The 19,896-nt window shown below is 40.6% G+C and overlaps 2 protein-coding genes across 10 annotated transcripts; one reads left to right on the forward strand and one right to left on the reverse strand.

Annotated features, from left to right (window-relative positions):
- Nucleotides 1-29: 29 nt before the first annotated feature.
- Nucleotides 30-7,829, reverse strand: isg20l2 (interferon stimulated exonuclease gene 20-like 2). Its single transcript, XM_010901590.4, has 4 exons — nt 7,747-7,829; nt 1,880-2,744; nt 717-917; nt 30-561 (listed from the first exon to the last, which is right to left on the reverse strand). Exons 2-4 carry the CDS (start codon nt 2,582-2,584, stop codon nt 448-450), a joined length of 1,020 nt encoding a protein of 339 aa, XP_010899892.1. The 5' UTR covers nt 2,585-2,744; nt 7,747-7,829; the 3' UTR covers nt 30-447.
- On the forward strand, nt 7,805-19,154 carry rrnad1 (ribosomal RNA adenine dimethylase domain containing 1). 9 transcript variants are annotated; one of them, XM_010901589.5, is made up of 9 exons: nt 7,805-7,862; nt 8,732-8,878; nt 10,675-10,793; nt 10,879-11,095; nt 15,756-15,818; nt 17,128-17,262; nt 17,395-18,308; nt 18,523-18,707; nt 18,836-19,154. In XM_010901589.5, exons 2-9 carry the CDS (start codon nt 8,777-8,779, stop codon nt 18,946-18,948), a joined length of 1,848 nt encoding a protein of 615 aa, XP_010899891.2. In that variant the 5' UTR covers nt 7,805-7,862; nt 8,732-8,776; the 3' UTR covers nt 18,949-19,154. The 9 variants fall into 9 exon arrangements, with proteins under 9 accessions (XP_010899891.2, XP_019896880.2, XP_019896879.2 ...); XM_020041321.3 differs by having other exon boundaries at nt 7,858-7,872; nt 8,755-8,878; XM_020041320.3 differs by lacking the exon at nt 7,805-7,862 and adding an exon at nt 7,902-8,363 and having other exon boundaries at nt 8,755-8,878.
- The last annotated feature ends 742 nt before the right edge of the window (nt 19,155-19,896 follow it).

Below are 19,896 nucleotides of genomic sequence, written 5' to 3' on the forward strand. Positions count from 1 at the left end.
AAAAATAAATACATAAAAGGGATGCAGGCTTAATACTTTGCAACTGTTATTTATTTTTTTCTCTCAATTTTTGCCACTACAATGCATGTTTAAAAGAAATTCCCTCTATGTATTTTCTCCCTTAAAAGTTGACATGTACAGGATCTACTGAGATATGCTCATTTTAACAAAGAATTGAAATGTCTGAAATGAACTTGAGACAATTCTATGCTTAATTTTCAGTTCATTGAAGGTTAAAAATTGAAATGTCTGAAATAAACAGCCCTCTTGTGGCAGAGGCTACCATAAAATCATCAAATGCAAGCCCAAAGCAACTGTTTTTAAAACAAAGTACAAAAAGAGACCAAAATGGCTGTGATGAACAGTGGAAGACCCAATAGAATTTTCAATCTGAATGTCAAACAACCATGAACAAGAAGCATCCATAACAGTTCAGTCCATACACTCTCACTGGCTTTGTTGTTTGGATGCCAAGGTCCTCTCCCAATCCACCTCCACAACTTTGTATAGTTCCATGGTGGCTTTTGCATCCTCCACAGATGAGTGCCCTTTCTTCCCAGTCTAAATAAACAAAGGGGAACACTTGTTACTAGAAAATAACACAAGGATTTGCAGTAACAGGTTTATTAGCCTATTACTTTTGCAGAGACAAGAAAGGACACCTCTGACCGTTTATAATCCAAACAATCCTGATTCAGTCAGTAGTCTCTTCTCACCTGGATGTTGCGGTTGAACAGGGCCTTGGTGAGTCTCTTCAGAGAAGCAACTTCGTTCTCTAGGAAGCCGGCCTTTTGGTTGAGAAGGGGGATGCGGGAGGTGTCCCGAGTCAATACAGCAGGGTGACTGTAACTTAGGGACTTAAAATCATTGTGGACAGCATGCCCAATCACAACCTTCCCTGCCAGGATCTTCAGTATCTACAGGGGAAATAAACAAATGATCAAACAATATCATAGCAATGTTAATAGAGTGAACATCAAAACAGAATAATCTCATAACTTAATGAGTTGCTATCACTTTCTGGATATTATATTAATGACACACTGTATATAATATATTAAAGCTAAATGACCTTAGATAAACTGTCTTACCTAATCAAGAAAACTAAATAAAAGCCTGTTTTTCTCAGGGTGAAAGTAGATTACCTTTCTTTCTTTGGAGGATAATCACTGAATTACATAACTCCTATTATTTTAGTAGCCTATGACACCCATGGGCCTATTCAAGATTTGGAATAGCTGTATTACATTGCAGTGTGACATCAACCAGTCATAGGGATTTCATTAAAATCCGGGCTGCCCTATCCTGCTCCTGGAGAACTTATGTCCTAAAGGTTCTGTAGAAGGCTCATCTAGTAAACCTGATTCTACTAATTTCAGGACAATCGCTCCCCAGGAACAGGGTGGAATTAGGTTGTCAAACAAGCACTTTAAAAGGTGGTTCTGTTGGCTACCTTGGTTTGTCTACTCACAACATAATTCCAACATCCAACAAATGCATGGTGCACCTGCTATTTGATGAATGGAAAAATACATTTGACCGTTTTCTTTTGCACTAAGTCAACCATTAATCCAACATAGAATGTAGTCTGTTTTACATGTAGTTGAGTAGCTGAAAACATCTGTAAATTATGCCTGGAATTTATTTATCCCCTAGGGAAAAGTTACAAATTAAAAAAGAGAATATATACACAATTTCAGCAAATGTCACAACAGTCTTTGAATCCATAGCTTTGTCTCTGAATTCCCGATCCAACCCTCAGCTTTTTACCAAACTGATGATGACTTTGTTCTTTTTATAAATTAAGGATTATAACTCTAGTTTAAAGTTACACGGAGAGAAACATTTCTGCAAAATTCTCCAACAGGCAACTGCATACCTCTTTCCTGGCGTGTTGAAATGGCATGGCCTTGACCAGCTGATGCCAGGAGATGCCACTCCAACGGGTCCGGTAGTCAGTGACAGGGTTGGTGGGTTTGATGTACCGGTCATACACAACGTCTCCATTATAGGAGACAATACTACAACGCGCAAGCTCACTGTTGCGACCCTTAGGGCCGGTCCCGACCATCTCACAGTCCATGGCAAGGTACTTCAGTGGGTTACAAAGAGGGTCTGAACTACCCAGTATTGGGGCAGAAAAGGCAACAGTCTTGGAGGGTGGGGATTGTTCCCCCTGAGGGGAGGTTGCAGTATTTTGCCCAGGACTGCAAGAACTCTTCACAGTGATGGTCAAGGATGAGGAGCTGCTTGCAGAAGATACCAACTTGGGATGAGAGGCTGTAGCATGCTCTGAACTAAGTACGCCATTTGAGCTTTTGCTGTGTGAGTTTTGCGACCGAGCAGAGATTTTGTGTGTGGTGCTGTTTTGAGCTGAGTGACTGGCCCCATCATGCCATGGAGATGGCCCGTGGTGGGTATTTCTCTTTCTGTGATTTTGCTGGTTCTGCTTCTTGTTGAGGTAACCCTTTTTCTCCAAGTAGCGTCGCCTTTTGATGAACACCTTGTGTTTGTTGTTTCCTAATGAGTCCTTACAGGTTCCAGTGCTGCCAGAAGTGTCAAGGTTTAACATTATGTCTGACATGTTGTAGGGGAATTTTCCTCAGCTGTGGCTGGGTATTGTCTTCGACTAAAACTAGTGATGTCCCTTCAACAGGACATAGCATTATTGTCTGCACAAGACTTGGTTAAAATATATTTGTTTTGACCAGATTGTATTGACATCACATAAGTAGTGTTGACACCTGTACAAAAAGATTAACATCAGTTAACCAAGCAACAAATATCTCAGGAATATATACAGATGGGTGACAAATTATAGGACATTGTTTTTTATAAATGAGTGCAGGAACAAAAAGACAGATGCTTCCATACAGATGTACAGCATGACAAAATTAAAGTGAGTTTAAAAGAGGGTTCTTTATGGGGCCAGGAGCTTCAGACACAAAGCCTGCTCAACTGGCTTGTGTAACAATAGGAACAGTGACTACAGATACATCTGCATTTAGATCTATGGGAAAGACATCAATAAACAGGGCCGGAAGTTGTGGTCTAAACCACACATTCCTGTTTGTGCATTACGGTGATATGTAAGGAAAAACAGAAGAGCATCTCCAGGTGACTGAGAATGTCAATGTAGGACGTGGTCAGACTGTGTCAGCAAGAACAGTCCTTCGGGAACTACACAGAGCAGGGATATTAAAGTCTGGTTAATGAAGTGCATAAAGGCCTTATTTAAATGTATCTCCTTTAATTTGTCTGTAAAAAATAATTCTGGAGATTAAGTTGGCCAGCTGCTCCTACTACTCGTTATACAAAACCCTTCCCTGCTAGTGACCATGCAAAAATATACAGGTGCTGGTCATAAAATTAGAATATCATCAAAAAGTTGATTTATTTCAGTAATTCCATTCAAAAGGTGACATTTGTATAATGTATACATTCATTCCACACAGACTGATATATTTCAAGTGTTTATTTCTTTTAATTTTTATGATTATAACTGAGAACTAATGAAAAACCCAAATTCAGTTTCTCAGAAAATTTGAATAATGTGAAAAGGTTCAAAATTGAAGACACCTGGTGCCACACTCTAATCAGCTAATTAACCCAAAACACCTGCAAAGGCCTTTAAAAGCTCTCTCAGTCTAGTTTTGTAGGCAACACAATCATGGGGAAGACTGCTGACTTGAAAACTGTCCAAAAGACGACCATTGACACCTTGCACAAGGAGGTCAAGACACAAAAGGTCATTGCTAAAGAGGCTGGCTGTTCACAGAGCTCTGTGTCCAAGCACATTAATAGAGAGGTGAAGGGAAGGAAAAGATTTGGTAGAAAAAAAGTGTACAAGCAATAGGGATAACCGCAGGTCCCAGAGTCTGGAGAAAGAGAAGAGAGGCACAGAATCCACTTTGCTTGAAGGCCAGTGTAAAGTTTCCACAGTCAGTGATGGTTTGGGATGCCATGTCATCTGTTGGTGTTGGTCCACTGTGTTTTCTGAGGTCCAAGGTCAACACAGCCGTCTACCAGGACGTTTAAGAGCTTCCTGCTGCTGACCAACTTTATGGAGATGCAGATTTCTTTTTCAAACATTTCAAAAAAAACTTTTTTTTGTATTGGTCTTAAGTAATATTCTAATTTTCTGAGATACTGAATTTGGGATTTTCATTAGTGGTCAGTTATAATCATCACAATTAAAAGGAATAAACATTTGAAATATCAGTCTGTGTGTAATGAATGAATATAATATACAAGTTTCACTTTTTGAATGGAATTACTGAAATAAATCAACTTTTTGATGATATTCTAATTTTATGACCAGCACCTGTATTGTGTTAGGTCTTTCAGACACATATATACAGTATGTGTAATCAGTGTATTGTAAACCTTTGCCAGCAAAATGTCAAGTTGTATATTTAGAAATAAACCAGACGTCTTATTTCCACTTTAAAGGAGACTTCGAGCTAGCTTTCGTTTATTGTTGGTAGTGATGGGCTGCTCAGCTCTCATGCCCCATACTGCCTCAAGACAAAGTGTTCTGAGGCTCGGTGCCAAAACAAGAAACCAGGCAAGCCTAGTCCAGGCAGCCCGTAAAAAAAGTGTTGATTGTTGTTGCTATCCCGAGATTCAAACCCGGGTCGCCCACGTGAAAGGCTGTCTTTAAACACTAGATCACCGAGCTATACATTTGCCGGATGTTGGTATAGCCTCTTGACAATATATAATTTTGTTAAGCATTAACATTACATCAAGTTTAAATATTTCGTTAGACACCATTAACCACTGTATTAAACTGAGTAACGTTTCTCAAGTTTTCTTCCACCACAAATAGCAAATAATATGTTACTTTTATTTGATTGGGACAGTGCATGTTAATGAACAAGACATGGAGTACATGCATGTAAAAATGCCGGATTATAGCCAAGGGCTAATTTCCATCCGTAGTCCCACGAGCTAAGATCACACAGCTCACAAAAACATTGCAAAATAAAATTTACATCTACATCTATAACTGTATGGCTTTTTCCTTTTTTTCCTTTTTTTTTTTTTTAGGCTTCCTATAACGTATAGTGAGGAGAACAAGTATGTGATACACTGCCGATTTTGCAGGTTTTCCCACTTACAAAGAATGTAGAAGTCAGATTTTTATCATAGGTACTCTTCAACTGTGAGTGACGGAATCTAACACAAAAATCCAGAAAATCACATTGTATGATTTTTAAGTAATTCATTTGCAATTTATTGCATGACATAAGTATTGGCATGTATTTTTTCAAATGCACAATAGGCACAATTTATAAATGTTTTTAAGTATTTGGCATGATTCCGAGGCGTATCAGTGAAAACGTAATTGTGGAAATATACTGAAAGAATACGTTTCCATTTCCAAGGTCGTGCACAAATCCTAAATAAAGTATAGCTAATAGACTCTGTGCACCAGCGTAGTGACGAACTTCCGCTTTTGTCTAGAAGTCGGTATTGCAGTTTCCGGTTTACTTACTAATACTCATCCGCATTAGTGAACTCACAACAAAGATGAGTGATGCTTTTGTATGGAGAGAAAAAAAAGAAATATAATCTAAGTGACTCATTTAAGTTTCAATGTACAAGTGGGGCATCATTTTAATCAGGAGAATGTCTTCTTTTTAATAAAATATGGCTTGCGCCATTCAATGACTTCAAACGCTAGACTAGAAATAGTCAGAAAAGGCAATTTTTTTATATACTTCCACGTAATTAATACCATATAGGACCAGATGTTTACTTCCTATGCCAGTTGTTATTTTTCAGTTTTGTTGTGAAATGAACAAGCGTGCCGCACAAGCCCTGAAAAGTGAAGCCAAAACGTCTCAATCGCCCCCTGGTGAGTGGTCCCAGTATAGGTCATAAACCCCGCCTCCCATGTTATTCAATGGGACGCGAGACCAACTAAACAATTAAATTACCCTTCAAATATATTTTTTCCGAAGCTGGTTTCTGTCATTTACTGTTATTTGTATCACGCTAATGTAAATTCAAGAGTTTGTTTTTAAAATAAGTTGGTTTTTAGTTAGTTATTTAATGCTCTAAAAACAGTGGTGTGACGTCGTGATTGACAGCTATCTGAGCCGAGGAGCCACTGAAGCGCCAACAGGCTTTTTTCGCGATCTTCGGAGGACTAAGGAGATTGGAGCTTTAAATTGAATCTCTAAATTTCTATAATTGATATAATTTCACACAGACATAATGGGTTGTTCTGCAGTAGATTGTGCTAACCGATCTGGCATTTCCAATCGATCTTAGAATTTTTTTCGGTAAGTTACATTTATAAGCTATTTAATTAGTAAATAAATGTAATGGGCTAGGTAACGTTAGCTAAAAGACAACAAGCCTCGTTAATAGCCATGTTAATAGCTAGCAGGTGATCGTTAGCTAGAAGTTACCAATTATTTTTGTATTAGGCCTATTCTAAATTAAGGTTAAACATTATGTAAGTTAGGCTATAAAATATCGTATTTTAATGAGGTTGGAGTGGAACGGAGCAGACAGAGTTCACAGGAGCAGGACTCCACTTCCAAAACAGTGCCCCGTGTGCTTGCGATTGATTACGGTATGCGCATTCTGCGAGGGAGAGTGAGGGCGGGGCACAGGGGTGCGGCCGTTGATTTCACGGCTTTACTTCCTGCTCGCTACTGCGCATAACTACTGCGCAGAACTGGTCCCAAGATCGCTATCTGCGCAGACGCAAGTCCAAGATGTCAGCGCCATATCGGGACACTGGCGGCTTCAGTTTTCACCAATGGAAAAGAGCGAAGGGGCGTTGTCCATTTTTTTTTTACAGTCTATGGAAATGAGGTTAAGGTAATAAAATAAAAGAGGAAGTAAACCTGTTTTGGTGCTTTTGAGGCTACTGAATTTTAAGCTTCATTCAGGTTAGAAAAAGGCCGAACGAATGTTCGTTGCAATTCACTTGCTATGGGGACGCGCTAGCGTTCCAGCTCAGCCAGCGTTCTTTTGCCGTTTTTGAGGCTAGGGTGAATTTTTATGCGTTTTATTTTCCTGCCTAATACTACACTTAGCCGATAGCCGGCCGGCATACCACAGTAAACTACTTACCCTAGTAGCTGTGCATATAACTTCATACGTAGAGTTTGGTAGAGTTTGAATCCCTTGTTCCGCTTGCTTGTTGGAGCAGGGGACCAGGCATCAACAATTCGATGGACATCACTAATGCTTATTTTAGGCAGGTCTTGGAGACATCTAAAAACTGAAATTTTGCGCGACGCGGGAGATCGCCTTAAGTAAACCGGAAAATGATATGCCGACATCTGGCTAAAGCGGAAGTTCGTTCATACGCTTGTGCACAGAGCCTATTAAACAGTTTTGGACGAATATAGGCGAAAACGTAGGTTCGATAGTCTGTCCAAGTAACAGAACCACTCGACATAGAAAAACTTCCAGCAGATGTCACTGTCGAGTAAATGCTTCAAGCGTTTCATATATCCTCGACACAAATCTTTCAATGGTGTCACTGTTTCGGTGGAGCGTCGTTCTGCCAATCACTTAATGTTGGCTTTTTAGCTTGCTAGTTAATTAGCTAGTGTACAGTAATGCTTCCTAGTCCTGATGCTAAGCTTTTTCAAACAGCGATTAATATATTAGCTAGGATGGAAAGTTTTCTTCAGACCTAACTGGACGTCTGCATTCATATTTTATACTGGCATTTGCACGCATAAACCAGTGTTATACAACTAAATAAATACTGACCTTAAGAGAGCGCCATGCTCCCCACTTCCTTAGCAGCCCTGTCACCAATGTATTGAACAAAAGTTGAATACTTCCGGTTCAGGGGTCATCATTGGTGGTTGTGACCGGTTGTGACGGTGAGTTAAGGTCAGATGTGTTATAATATGTAGGAGATTTTAATACAAACACTTTAATGTAACGTAACCCTCCCGCTCAGCAGAGATTTGACAAAATAGCCTTCGCGATACCTCTAATCTGTTCTTTGTAGTACCATTTAACTGTAACATTACTTATTTATAAATAACATGCGCGACAATTGCTTTTCGTTTCTACATGGGATTTCGTGTCGATTAGCTTGGCACGCGTGAGACTCCGTATGACAACATGTCCACAATTTATTGGGACATGAAATTGTAAAAGGAATAGGAAAAGTCCCTCCATCTCCTTTCAAAATGTATCTGTTGGGATGCGACCAGTAAACAACTTGATGACGTGTACAGTTGGGGTGGAACGGATTCGGGTCTTTCACTTGAGTCCGTTATTTTTCGCGTGCTACTGTAAATATCGGGTGAAGGTAGTCTTCGAACCATCAGTCCGTGGCTTCGAACCACCTTAATAGCTACAACGCAGCTCCATTGGTAATTAGTGCAGCTGTTGTCTTTTTGTAAGTTGTCAAATGTCGCTGACATCCTTCCAGATGGTGACCTAAACTATGATGCCGAGTTATTTATCACATACCTTAGAAATAAGCATAGCTTTTTTTGATATGCTACTGTTGCCGGCTAACCACAAAACTAGCTACAGACAGTACATTGGGGAAGGGCTAACTCGGACGAATGGAAGACCGAATGTGTGAATGCACTGTGTATGGCCTCACCATCCAGCATGTGTTTAGTGGTCCATACATTGATGAAAATGCGCTTCAGTTTCATAGCTAGCTAGGTCAACATACCGAAACTGTTTAACAAAGTTGAAATAACCTAATGTTGATGTTTGATGTTCACAGGGAGTAAACTGTTTTTTAAGCAGATGCCGGTGTGACAGTCTAAGGATGTCCTTACCGACACTTTCAGCAGAGCAGCAAAGAGAGTTGGCAAGAAATCTTACACATTTTCTGTCAACATACAAACACATCTCCGATTCCTACATAATTGTACGTATCAAAGTGTTAAGTCCACCGTTAACTATTTTTAGCATCTACCCCAATCCATAGCCATTGGGTGTAGCGACTTTAATTTCAGCATCTATGGGAAAGTTGAAATCACTGTATGTATAAGCTACCAGTCAGATCAATTCTCATTGGCTGTGTTTGTACCATAGACTGTATATAAAAGGTTTGTACAGGCAGCCCCATTGTGATATTTTCTCTCTACTAATTGGTCTTTTGACCCATCACATCTGTCTGTTACTAGAAAAGTGTGCTCAATCTGTTTCAGGCGCTTAATCATCTTAACATTCCCCCCAAAAAACAGGTGTCCTTCCTGAAAAGCTACAGACCTTTAGCCCCCACCTAATTCACTATGAAAATGTTAGAGCACCTTTTCCTGTCTCTTCTCAATTCCACCACTGTCTCCTTTCACCTACTGCAGTTACCTAAAGAGCCAAGAGGTCTGTGGACAATGCTGTCAACATGGCATTTCCCTAGATCCTCAAACATCTTTGCAATTAAAAAACACATGCCAAGATAGTTTGTGAACTTTGCATTCAACACCACCATTTGAGAACTACTGCAATATATACTCTCCAATATATACTGCACTATATAGTCAGCTAAACAGGTTAATTTGTGAGTGATTACCTGATCAACAGGATGCAATATGTGACAATTGGTAAGGATATTTCAGACTTTTGGCACTCATGGCACTGAATCACTCTCTCCCTTACTCTACATCAACAACCATATCTTTCAATATACTCAGGTTTGCAATTGTCAAAACGCTGGTTCGTCTCTTCACTGATGGTGCGGAGTACAAGTTGTGGAACACCGACAAAACCGTGGAGGTGGTAGTTATCAGGAAACTCCCACAAGAATGAATGCTCAAGTTGTTAGTTTGGTTAACAGCTTCCTAGTGACCATCAGCTCTCACAAGCTCATTACAGCAAACACCAGAAAGGCACATCAGTTGACGTGTGCTGTGCAGCAGCTGAAATACACTACCTCCCAGTGAGGGTAAGATTGATGCGTAAAGCCAGACCGAGTCCATCCTTACCTCTTCCATTACTGCCTGGTTTTGGACCTTGTCAGGTGTGGTTGTAAACTGTAATACCTGGTCTGGTCTGCTGAATTGGTCAGTGGCTGCCACCCTCCCTCCACTGAGGTTGTGCCTGATTCCAAGGAAAGGAAGCAAACAGGAAGGATCCTCATTGGCACCTCCCTACCGTGTTCCAAAAATGATCCCCAGGCAGGCAAGCAGTAGAGGTCAAACATGACCCAAAAAATCCTGCCATCCAACATTTTTATTTTCCCAGACTGGCCCTCTGCATGTCAGCATCTATCCCAGAGAGACTAATAAGACTATGCTCACCACAATAAGACCCCCTCCACACTATAAATGAAATGGCTGCACTAAACACTATTCATCTCCCTGCATCTAGATATAGTATTTTCATACCTCAGATATGTACATTAACCTGAAGTACATGTATTATATTCATTGCTCATCTCTATTTTTAGCGCTATGTCAATAATTATATATTTTTGTGTAGGTTATGTATTCTGTCTCTACTTGCTTGTTACCACTAGCAGCACCATTACAACATTAAGTTCAAAGAGTGTAATGTGTAACATACTTTGTGAAGGAGGGTGGTTCTAATTCTATAAATACCAAGAAGATCAGAATAGGGCTGTCTGAAAATGCTGCTATTGAAGCATTGATCCCTGGATTAAATTGTGATTTTTTTTGTACTCTTTTACTTCATGGTAACTGATTAGGATTTGTCCCTCTCTAGGAATTTTTCAGTGAGAATCTATGGGACACATTGCCTGTCAAATGGCAACAGGTCATCAGTGACCTGACACCCCCACAAATAGCTGACCTCCTGTTGGACAGATGGAATGTGAATAGAAGGTATTCGTAATCCTTGGGTATTTGTTAATGTTTGAGTTTTATTCTATTGTAAAATATTGAAGATAACATTTTATTTTTATTTCAGCTACTCCTGTGTATGGCCTCTCTCGCTATTGTCTTTCCGGGCTACAGCGCATGCTCTGGCATTCCCCAGGAAACCCCAAAGAAAGCGGGGACATGATGTGGATACAGTGAAGTCAGAGGAGTTCCTGGAGAACCAGAGTCAGAGCTCACTGCTTGGACACATATTCAGGAAACATGTAAAACCCAAGAAACAGCATGAGATCCAGAGGCTGGGCACAGTATGGATGTTCATACTACTTTTCATATGTATATACTTTTTTGCATGAATAGAACTTTATATGGATGTGAATATACAACATTTCCCCTAATACATATTCAGATACACTTTTCAGTTGTAGGCTCCTACCCAGCAAACACTTTACGTACCACGACCAACCACAATGGAATGGATTGGTAACGTCATGACATTACCTTCTCACAACATTGTGGCAATATTATCTGAAGGTAATTGCATATCCACATTTTGTAATCTTTGTTACCTGCTCAGGATGTCGCAGCAACGTAATTACACAACGTACTGACAATGTAACAATTGACGTACCAGTTTGGTAACGATCTTACCTAACTACAACCGGAAAAGTTAAACTCCCGTTTTCATTGCTACGACTATACCTTGCTTACAATGTCATTACTTTCCACCACACCGAAAGCCACATATTGAATATTTGTCACATTCCTGGGGTCAGTAGAAGATCTTTAAAGAAACATCAGAATTTCCCAATCCCAGCATTTCTGCCCACAATACCAGAAGGCGTACACATTGTAAACTCTGCATGCGCAGAAGTGCCACTGCTCGAGCGTCCCGCCATTCCTTGTTTGTTACAGTTATTTTACTCCAGTTTTAGATATTTACTGGGGCCTGCACTGCAAATAGCCCAAGGTTAGTTCTTTGACATATATATTTTTATTACTGGGACTTGCGCAGCAAAACACCCCAGGTTATTTCTTCGACATACTACTTATTATTTTTCTTTAGAACCCTAATCCTCCTACACCGTTTAAGACAGACACTTCATTGAAACTTTAAAAACATGTAGACTGGTCTGGATTAAGTTGCTTGTTTACAACTTTTTTATAATCTTTTAACAATATTAAACTTTTGAAACTTCATTGACATGAATGGGATTTCTTCAGAAATTTGAAGGTTCCATTGTTCACACTCCAGCATTCTAAGTAAAAGTTCTCCCAAACCATCTACTTTTACACCTTTCTGAACTACTTACAGAAAATTGAAAAGATTGAAGATTCACTCAAAAAATATTATTGTGAAAAACATTTCACTCACTTTTACCAAACAAGATTTTACAACTGCAGTAACTATAGCAACCAGTTTTTTAGCAATATTTCCAAACTGCTGCTGATTAATCCACTTTCCCAGTAAGATGGACAAAAAATATATTTAATATATTCCTCTACTTCTCAGCTATTTAAATCAGAAAAGAATATGTAAATATCTCTTTCCAAACAGGAGATACTGCAACCAGAGTAACCATAGCAACAGGATTTCCCCCTATTTTTCAAAAAACGCTCCAATATAAAGTACTTTCTGAACCAGACACAAACAGCTTTATGTACCTATAGTTTTTCCGATTCATGTAGCTAAAAAGTATGTGAATATCTCGTACCAAACTTGAGATATTGCAACCATAGTAACCATATCAACCTGTTCAACCCAGTTTTGCAGCAGGGTAGACCAAAAGTATCTCTTTATATATTCCTCTGCTTCTTCAAATTTTTTGCATCAGGGTTTGTTGTTGAAGTGCTCCTCAATCTGCATTTGTGGTCGTTTTTAGCCATCTTGATGCGCCTTTTCCAGTTGGCTCGGGATGAGCTCTAGGCCTCCACAGCGCTGGATCTGAAAGCAGCGATGCGTGCCTTTAGCAGTTGTCGGACCTCTCTGTTCATCCACAATTTCTGATTGGGGAAGGGCTTTATTTGTTTGTGGGGTGACATAGTTGATGCAGATGTTGATGTAATCCAGAACGGAGGAAGCACATGTTTCAATGTCCGAATGGGAGTCAAGGGTGGCTTGCGTGGGAAACAAACTCCAGTTTGTGTGTTTAAACTGGTCCACCTTGGTCCACCTTGCATCTAAGCCGCCCAAGTACTGAAGCTTCAAGAATAGTATTAACTTTAGGATGTTCCTGTGTAGACCTTTTTAGGCATGACAGATTGCAGAGGGCCTGGACACAGACCTTAGCAATGTGTATAATGACTACATAAATAACATTAAAAAACAATTCCACCCAATGTATCCACAACTTCTGTTCTCATATAGACTGTTCAAATATAGTGTGGCCTTCAGTTACAAATACATTAATGTGTGTATATATTAATTAACATAGTACTAATACTACCTAGGTGGTTAAGCGAATTCATAGAAATGTTTTGACTGAAATGGATACTGAAGTTGATGAAGCATGGCTATTTTGGTGGACAGAAAACTTGTACTACATGGGAGAGATGAAGTGTAATATGACTTTTGTTACAGTGTTAGGGAACGTGCTTGTGGCAACACTTCAGCAACAAAGGCCTTGAAATTCTGATTTAGAAATACAGAGTGGGGAGGATGTTTTGAGAGTGGGGAGGATGGCTCCTACTGGCTCTCTCTGCTCATACAGATGTTGGAACCTGGAGAAGGTGCTGTTCCATTGTGAATCAACTTCTTATATGTGTTCTGTTGAGGCCACCACAATTTCTGGCAGCTTGTCCTTGGCTATGGTGCTGGACCTGAAGTAACACAGTCTTGTGTCTTGAGTATGGATGTCCTCCTGTTCAGGGATTGAATCCATGTCCTTCTTTACCACCACGTTGAGTGTGTGTGCAAAGCAGTGTACATGTCTGATTTGTAAAGAATTTACACAGGCCACCATATTTGATGCGCCATCTGTGACCATGCTACTCACTTTTCCAGTAATTTCCTGGTCTTTGCACTTGGTAAGATGTATGGGGTCCAGAGGTTTAACCAAAGCCCTGAATCCTTGATCCTTAACCAACAGAAAATGTTTGGGAATCCATGAAAATCATCCTTGCATGGGCCAAACCCAGATCTTGTTTTCTGGACCCGAATATGATAAGAGAAAAGAACATAATGCAATTTAGTTTGCATGATGTATGCTCATAATGTAAATACAAAAGATAAATGGAAAAACCGGTCCAAGATCTACAGGATTAATACGAATGTGGGTGCTTAGACCTAAGATGCCTCAATTGTGATGTTATTGTTGTATGCAAAATGATATTCAGGTTACCGCAAGCACTGGACCTAAGACAAGACAGTAGGCTAAAACCTACAGAATGAAGTATTTGCTCAAACCCCATTTGAACCAAATATGGCACATCTAATTCAGTAATAATAGCCTATTGATTTAGCACATTACCTTATTAGGGGATTCCAGGTCGAAATGTTCCCAAACAATGGAGCCAACTCCTTTCCCCGCTATTCTCCATTGCCCTTTCCAAGAACTTAGCTAAGCATCACTCTTAATAATTATGTTGTCTCCTTCTCAAATTACCTACTCATTTGTATGTCTCTCAAATAACTAGCTATCCAACATTAGAAATTGTTTTCTGTATAACTCAAATTACTGTTCTATGACTATTATCAAATAACTAGCTCTATTTGTTGACTGTCTTGACAAACCTGCTCTTTCTAATTTCCTTTTGCATGCGTGTTTCAAACTCCTAGTGACCGCCCTCAAAGTGAACGGATTTCATTAAACTTCTATTCACACAGTTTCAAAACAGTCATTCCAAAAACCACACCTGTTTACACTCGGGTTAATTAATTTCATATCCCTACTGATTTGGAGATTGCAATGAAATATACATAGTGGAGCTGGCTTCAAGGGTTAAAGACCCTTGCTATAAACTATTAATAGACTTAATCACATTTAACTGTTTGCCAATAAATATACAGTTGTGCTCAAAAGTTTGCATACACTTGGAGAATTGGTCAAATATATGAGCAGGCAAAACACGCCTTTTATTTCTTATGGGATTCATATTTAACTGTAGGTTATAACAGAATGGCACAATCATAAAACAAAACAACAAAGAAAAACTTGAACTGACCCCTGTTCAAAAGTCTGCATTCCCTTAGCTCTTAATACGGTGTATTGCCCCCTTTAGCATCAATGACAGCATGCAGTGTTTTGTAGTAGTTGTCTATGAAGCCCTGAATTCTCGCAGGTGGCGTAGCATAGCTGCCCATTCGCCTTGGCAAAATGCCTCCAGGTCATGGAAAGTCTTTGGTCGTCTTGCATGAACCTCACGTTTAAGATTGAACAGTACTGACTGGCATTTGCAAGGCTTTGGATATCTTTTTATATCCTTTTCCATCTTTATAAAGTTACATTACATTGTTACGCAGGTCTTTTGACGGTTCTTTTCTGCTCCCCATGGCTCAGTATCTAGCCTGCTCAGTGCATCTACGTGTGAGCTAAAAACTGATTGACTATTTATGCACAGATACTAATTGCAATTTAAAAAGCCACAGATGTGGGAAATTCACCTTTAATTGCCATTTTAAGCTGTGTGATTCACCTTGTGTGTCTCTTAACAAGGCCAAACATTGATCAGGGCCATTTGGGTGATTTCTGTGATCATTATGATTTAAAAAGGAGCCAACTATGTGATAATAAATGGCTTTGTATGATCACTATCCTTAAATAAGATTTTTTTTTACATGATCAGTTATATTTTCAAAATCAATGCAAAAATGTCATAATTTCTGCCAGGATATGCAAACTTGACCACAACTGTAGTGTATATTTTCTGTCATTACATGAATTTGTTTGGTTAACTTAATTTGCATCCTCTGTAAAGGGTTAGAGTAAGCTTGACTTGCTTGTTGATGGTGATTATTTATTTCCCCAGTTGGTGAGGCGTCTTTGTGACCTGACAGACTGCAATAGTGTGGTGGATGTGGGTTCAGGACAGGTAATCTAATGATCTATCCAGATTCATTGTACAATATTGCACTTAAATCTAATAATGTGTTCAATAATAGGGTGGGTGAAGTCTGGAATGACACATCTCATCAACCTGTATAAACCAGGTCAACAGTTTCTGCTACAGAGCTCAAAAAAATTAAGGGAACACAAAGATGGGCATATATTAAGGATCAAAATCTTTACTGTACATTGTGTAACTTGTTGAGAACAAAATGACATAACAACGGTCAATGGAACCTATGGCAACTACTTGGGCAGTCTATGGCACTACTTGGCGGCATCGGAAACACGATACATAACGTTCCATAGGTTCTCAATTGGATTCAGGTCTGGGGAACGTGAGGGTCAGTCAATGGCTTCAATGCCTTCGAAATCCAGAAACTGCCTACAGTCTGGCCACATGAGGCTGGGCATTGTCCTGCACCCTGAGGAACCCAGGGACCACTGCCCCAGCATAAGGTCTGGCGATGGGTCTGAGGATTTCAACTCTGTACCTAACAAGCAGTCAGGGTGCCAGGACCCTCATGGAGTCTGTTTCTGACAGTTACCGGTCCTGCTGCTGGGCTAATGCCCTTCTACGGTCATGTCCAGCTCTCCTCGTGTAACGGCCTGTCTCCTGGTCTCCTGGTTTCCTCCATGCTCTTGAGACTGAAGTTTAATTGACTTGGTGTTATACAGTGATGATTACGTGTTCTCTTAATTTTTTTGAGTACTATATTTACTTATGTGTTCTATTTTTCATGTAGCCTACATACAAATACTCTTAATAGTACTCTAATATTTAAATACGTTAAAGCATTTTTTTATGTTGCCTTTCAAATTAATGCACAATTTGCAAGCTACTCACAAAAATCTGTTCATGAGGTTCTCAACCAAAATGTTGTCAGCTCTGCCACCAACTGATAAATGTTTTGTTTCCATTATATGGCTTCTGCTCATGGGAGCTATTGCCCATTCCACAATTCAAAGACATAAACATTAAAACAATATCAGAAATATTAGTGTAAACATTTAATTTGTCAAAGTGATATTTACTGTAACTGTTGGACAACAAAGGGTAATTAAGATTTGAAAACAAGCCAGACAGTTTTTGCTGTGGCGCTGTACAGAAGTCATGATCTGAACACGTTAGGTCCTATCTGACATTTGGTGTTGCTTTTGGTCCTCAATGAAAATCCATCTCCTGCATTATGTACATTGTCCAACTAAAACATAGTACATCTTTAACATGTAGGTTATGAAAAATTTTAATTTATGTTCATTATTGTTTTATCTAAAACTGCTGTTGTTCCCAGGGTCATTTGACTCGTTTCTTGTCATTTGGGCTTGGCCTTTCTGTGACTGGAATTGAGGCTGATCCTACTCTAGTTTCAATGGCATCCAAATTTGATGGACAGCTTCTTTGGACACTGGAGAAAGAGAGGCAAAAGGTAAAGCTCCATATTGCTCTGTAGTGGAGTGCATAAAACTTTTTTTAATTGTCTCAGACCATCCAGATGGGAGTTAAGCAATTTGGTGTGTATTGTTAGTTAGCAATGCAATAATTTATTTACTGCTGACAGTTTCAGAATGGATCTCAGCTTTCTACATCTGGCCCCTCCCCCTGCCATGTGGCTGGCTGGGTGAACCCAAAAGCATCATGGGAAGACTTTGTCAAACAAGTAGGAAGTGGTACATTTTGCTGTGATGGTCAGATGCCTGGAGTCAGTAAAAAGAGACAACGGGAGCCTGTGACAGTAGTTGACCAGCTACAGCAGCACACAGGCCAGACTGAGTCCACCGCAGACATCGGCCGGTCTGCCAGTCTGCCACTCAAAGACAATATCAAAACGACTGGTTTTAATGGTGACAACCCTACATCCCCCCCGGAAATAGCCGTATCTCTGGCAGCCCAACCCGGTGCTCTCTCTCTTCCAAAACGTCTGTGCAAGAATGAAGCTGGACAGGATCCATATGCCTACCCAGTTTGCCGAGGGAGTTTGTCTACAGGAGGGGTCGTGTGCCCGGCGGATAATGGGCAGGCATGTCCAGATTTTGTCCTAACGGGCCTCCATGCCTGCGGGGACCTCAGTGCCACCCTCCTTCGCCACTTTTCCAGCTGCCCTCACGTGCGTGGCATTACGTCAGTGGCGTGCTGCTACATGAAGATCACCACCAGCGAGAACCCGAACCCCCCCGGCCTCATAGCCCCTCCCATCAATCCTCTGGCCACCAATGAGACGTTTCACTCTGAGTACGGTTATCCAATGAGCTCCTGGGTCCAGGGGTTGCCAGGACACCAGCTGTCTTATAAGGCGCGGGAGGGGGCCTGTCACGCCATAGAGGAGTATATGCAGCGGCTGCGGGAGGAAAGTGCCTCGCTGAGGACACACTGTTATCGTGCAGCCCTGGAGACGGTCATCCGGGAGGCCCAGCCGGAGCTGCGCAGGGTGGGAGTGCAGACAATAAAGAAAGCACATCTACTTTCATTTACAGAGTGAGTGTTTCCAATAGTCTATAACTCCTATGGTCTCATCAGGCAGCAGTTCTCTTTGTTATGAGGAAAACAATCCTTTTCTTATTCCTTTTGTTCTTGTGTGTAATGAATAATTTTGCCGGTACAATTTTTAGAATGAAAAGGCTAGTTCCTCGCTTGGTATTAGAAAGACGGTCCCTCATCATATACCCCTCCCCGACCTCCATGTACTCAGGTATGCCCGTCTGGGTCTGCCTCGCGTCGGCCTGCCCCCTGACCTTCCCCTGGACGCGGACAGAGTGGAGGCCATGCTGAGGCAGGAGGGCCGTGTGGTGGTCTACTTCAGCCTGGCTCTGCTTCTGGCACCGGTGGTGGAGACACTGGTACTACTGGACAGGATGCTGTACCTGCAGGAAAAAGGTGGAGAAATTGATGGACACATAGAGAAAGACTGTTTATGGGCTCAGCTTGTGTTATTGTATTCATATGAAAGATGTTATAGCTTGTTTCACCAAACCATTTAACGACTCTCTCTCTCTCTGGTGTAGGTCTAGACAGTCAACTGGTGCCACTCTTTGACCCTGCCTTCTCTCCCCGTAACCTCGTGCTGATGGCTATGAAGCCCACAAGGGACAAAGAGACTGAGAGGACGCTCTCTTAACCAAGGATTCTATAAAACCACAAGTCCTGTTGTTCACTCAGTTCCTCATTAATGCTCAACAAATTGAGTTTAAATGTAAATTATTTCATTACATAAGACATTTTTAATGCAATTGCTTTTTCATATGTTTGGACAAGCATTTTAAAAAGAGAATGTACCCCTTTTCTGTCCCAATTTGTCAGAAATAAAGGATAGTTATTTTCAAAGCACGTTTCATGACTGTTGTTTTTTCAAGGCGTTGTTCATTATCAGGGATTGACACATACATCACTGTAAAATAGCTCTAATCACAAGTATCTTAAATGGTGATCAGTCTAACTAAATGGTGATCAGTCTAGATTATGACAGCATGCTCCTGTGGACATTGGTGGCATTAAACAAGTAGACCAATTGGGATCATAATTTGTTTGAGCCTATCAGCTGTAGTAATTAGTGAGTAATTATTAGAGGAAAACTGAATTAGTTATGTTCCCCAGTTTCTGTGTTGCGGTGTGTTTGTATGTGTGCAGGCTGTGTTTCTGTGTTGCGGTGTGTTTGTATGTGTGCAGGCTTTGTTTCTGTGTTGCGGTGTGTTTGTATGTGTGCAGGCTTTGTTTCTGTGTTGCTGTGTGTTTGTATGTGTGCGGGCTTTGTTTCTGTGTTGCTGTGTGTTCGTATGTGTGCAGGCTTTGTTTCTGTGTTGCTGTGTGTTCGTATGTGTGCAGGCTTTGTTTCTGTGTTGCGGTGTGTTCGTATGTGTGCAGGCTTTGTTTCTGTGTTGCTGTGTGTTTGTATGTGTGTGGGCTTTGTTTCTGTGTTGCTGTGTGTTCGTATGTGTGCGGGCTTTGTTTCTGTGTTGCTGTGTGTTCGTATGTGTGCGGGCTTTGTTTCTGTGTTGCTGTGTGTTCGTATGTGTGCGGGCTTTGTTTCTGTGTTGCTGTGTGTTTGTATGTGTGTGGGCTTTGTTTC

The sequence above is a fragment of the Esox lucius genome, chromosome 20 (genome assembly GCF_011004845.1).
Source record: "Esox lucius isolate fEsoLuc1 chromosome 20, fEsoLuc1.pri, whole genome shotgun sequence".
Taxonomy (NCBI): domain Eukaryota; kingdom Metazoa; phylum Chordata; class Actinopteri; order Esociformes; family Esocidae; genus Esox; species Esox lucius.

What these genes read in the sequence shown, in the direction of transcription:
- isg20l2 (XM_010901590.4), bottom strand. Translation starts at nt 2,584, where the DNA reads ATGTCAGACATAATGTTAAACCTTGACACTTCTGGCAGCACTGGAACC. An exon ending in TTCAACACGCCAGGAAAGAG is followed by an intron (nt 918 to 1,879) that starts GTATGCAGTTGC and finishes TTTCCCCTGTAG; the next exon opens with ATACTGAAGATCCTGGCAGG. An exon ending in TGTTCAACCGCAACATCCAG is followed by an intron (nt 562 to 716) that starts GTGAGAAGAGAC and finishes TTGTTTATTTAG; the next exon opens with ACTGGGAAGAAAGGGCACTC.
- rrnad1 (XM_010901589.5), top strand. Translation starts at nt 8,777, where the DNA reads ATGTCCTTACCGACACTTTCAGCAGAGCAGCAAAGAGAGTTGGCAAGA. An exon ending in TCTCCGATTCCTACATAATT is followed by an intron (nt 8,879 to 10,674) that starts GTACGTATCAAA and finishes GTCCCTCTCTAG; the next exon opens with GAATTTTTCAGTGAGAATCT. An exon ending in CATCTACTTTCATTTACAGA is followed by an intron (nt 18,309 to 18,522) that starts GTGAGTGTTTCC and finishes CCATGTACTCAG; the next exon opens with GTATGCCCGTCTGGGTCTGC.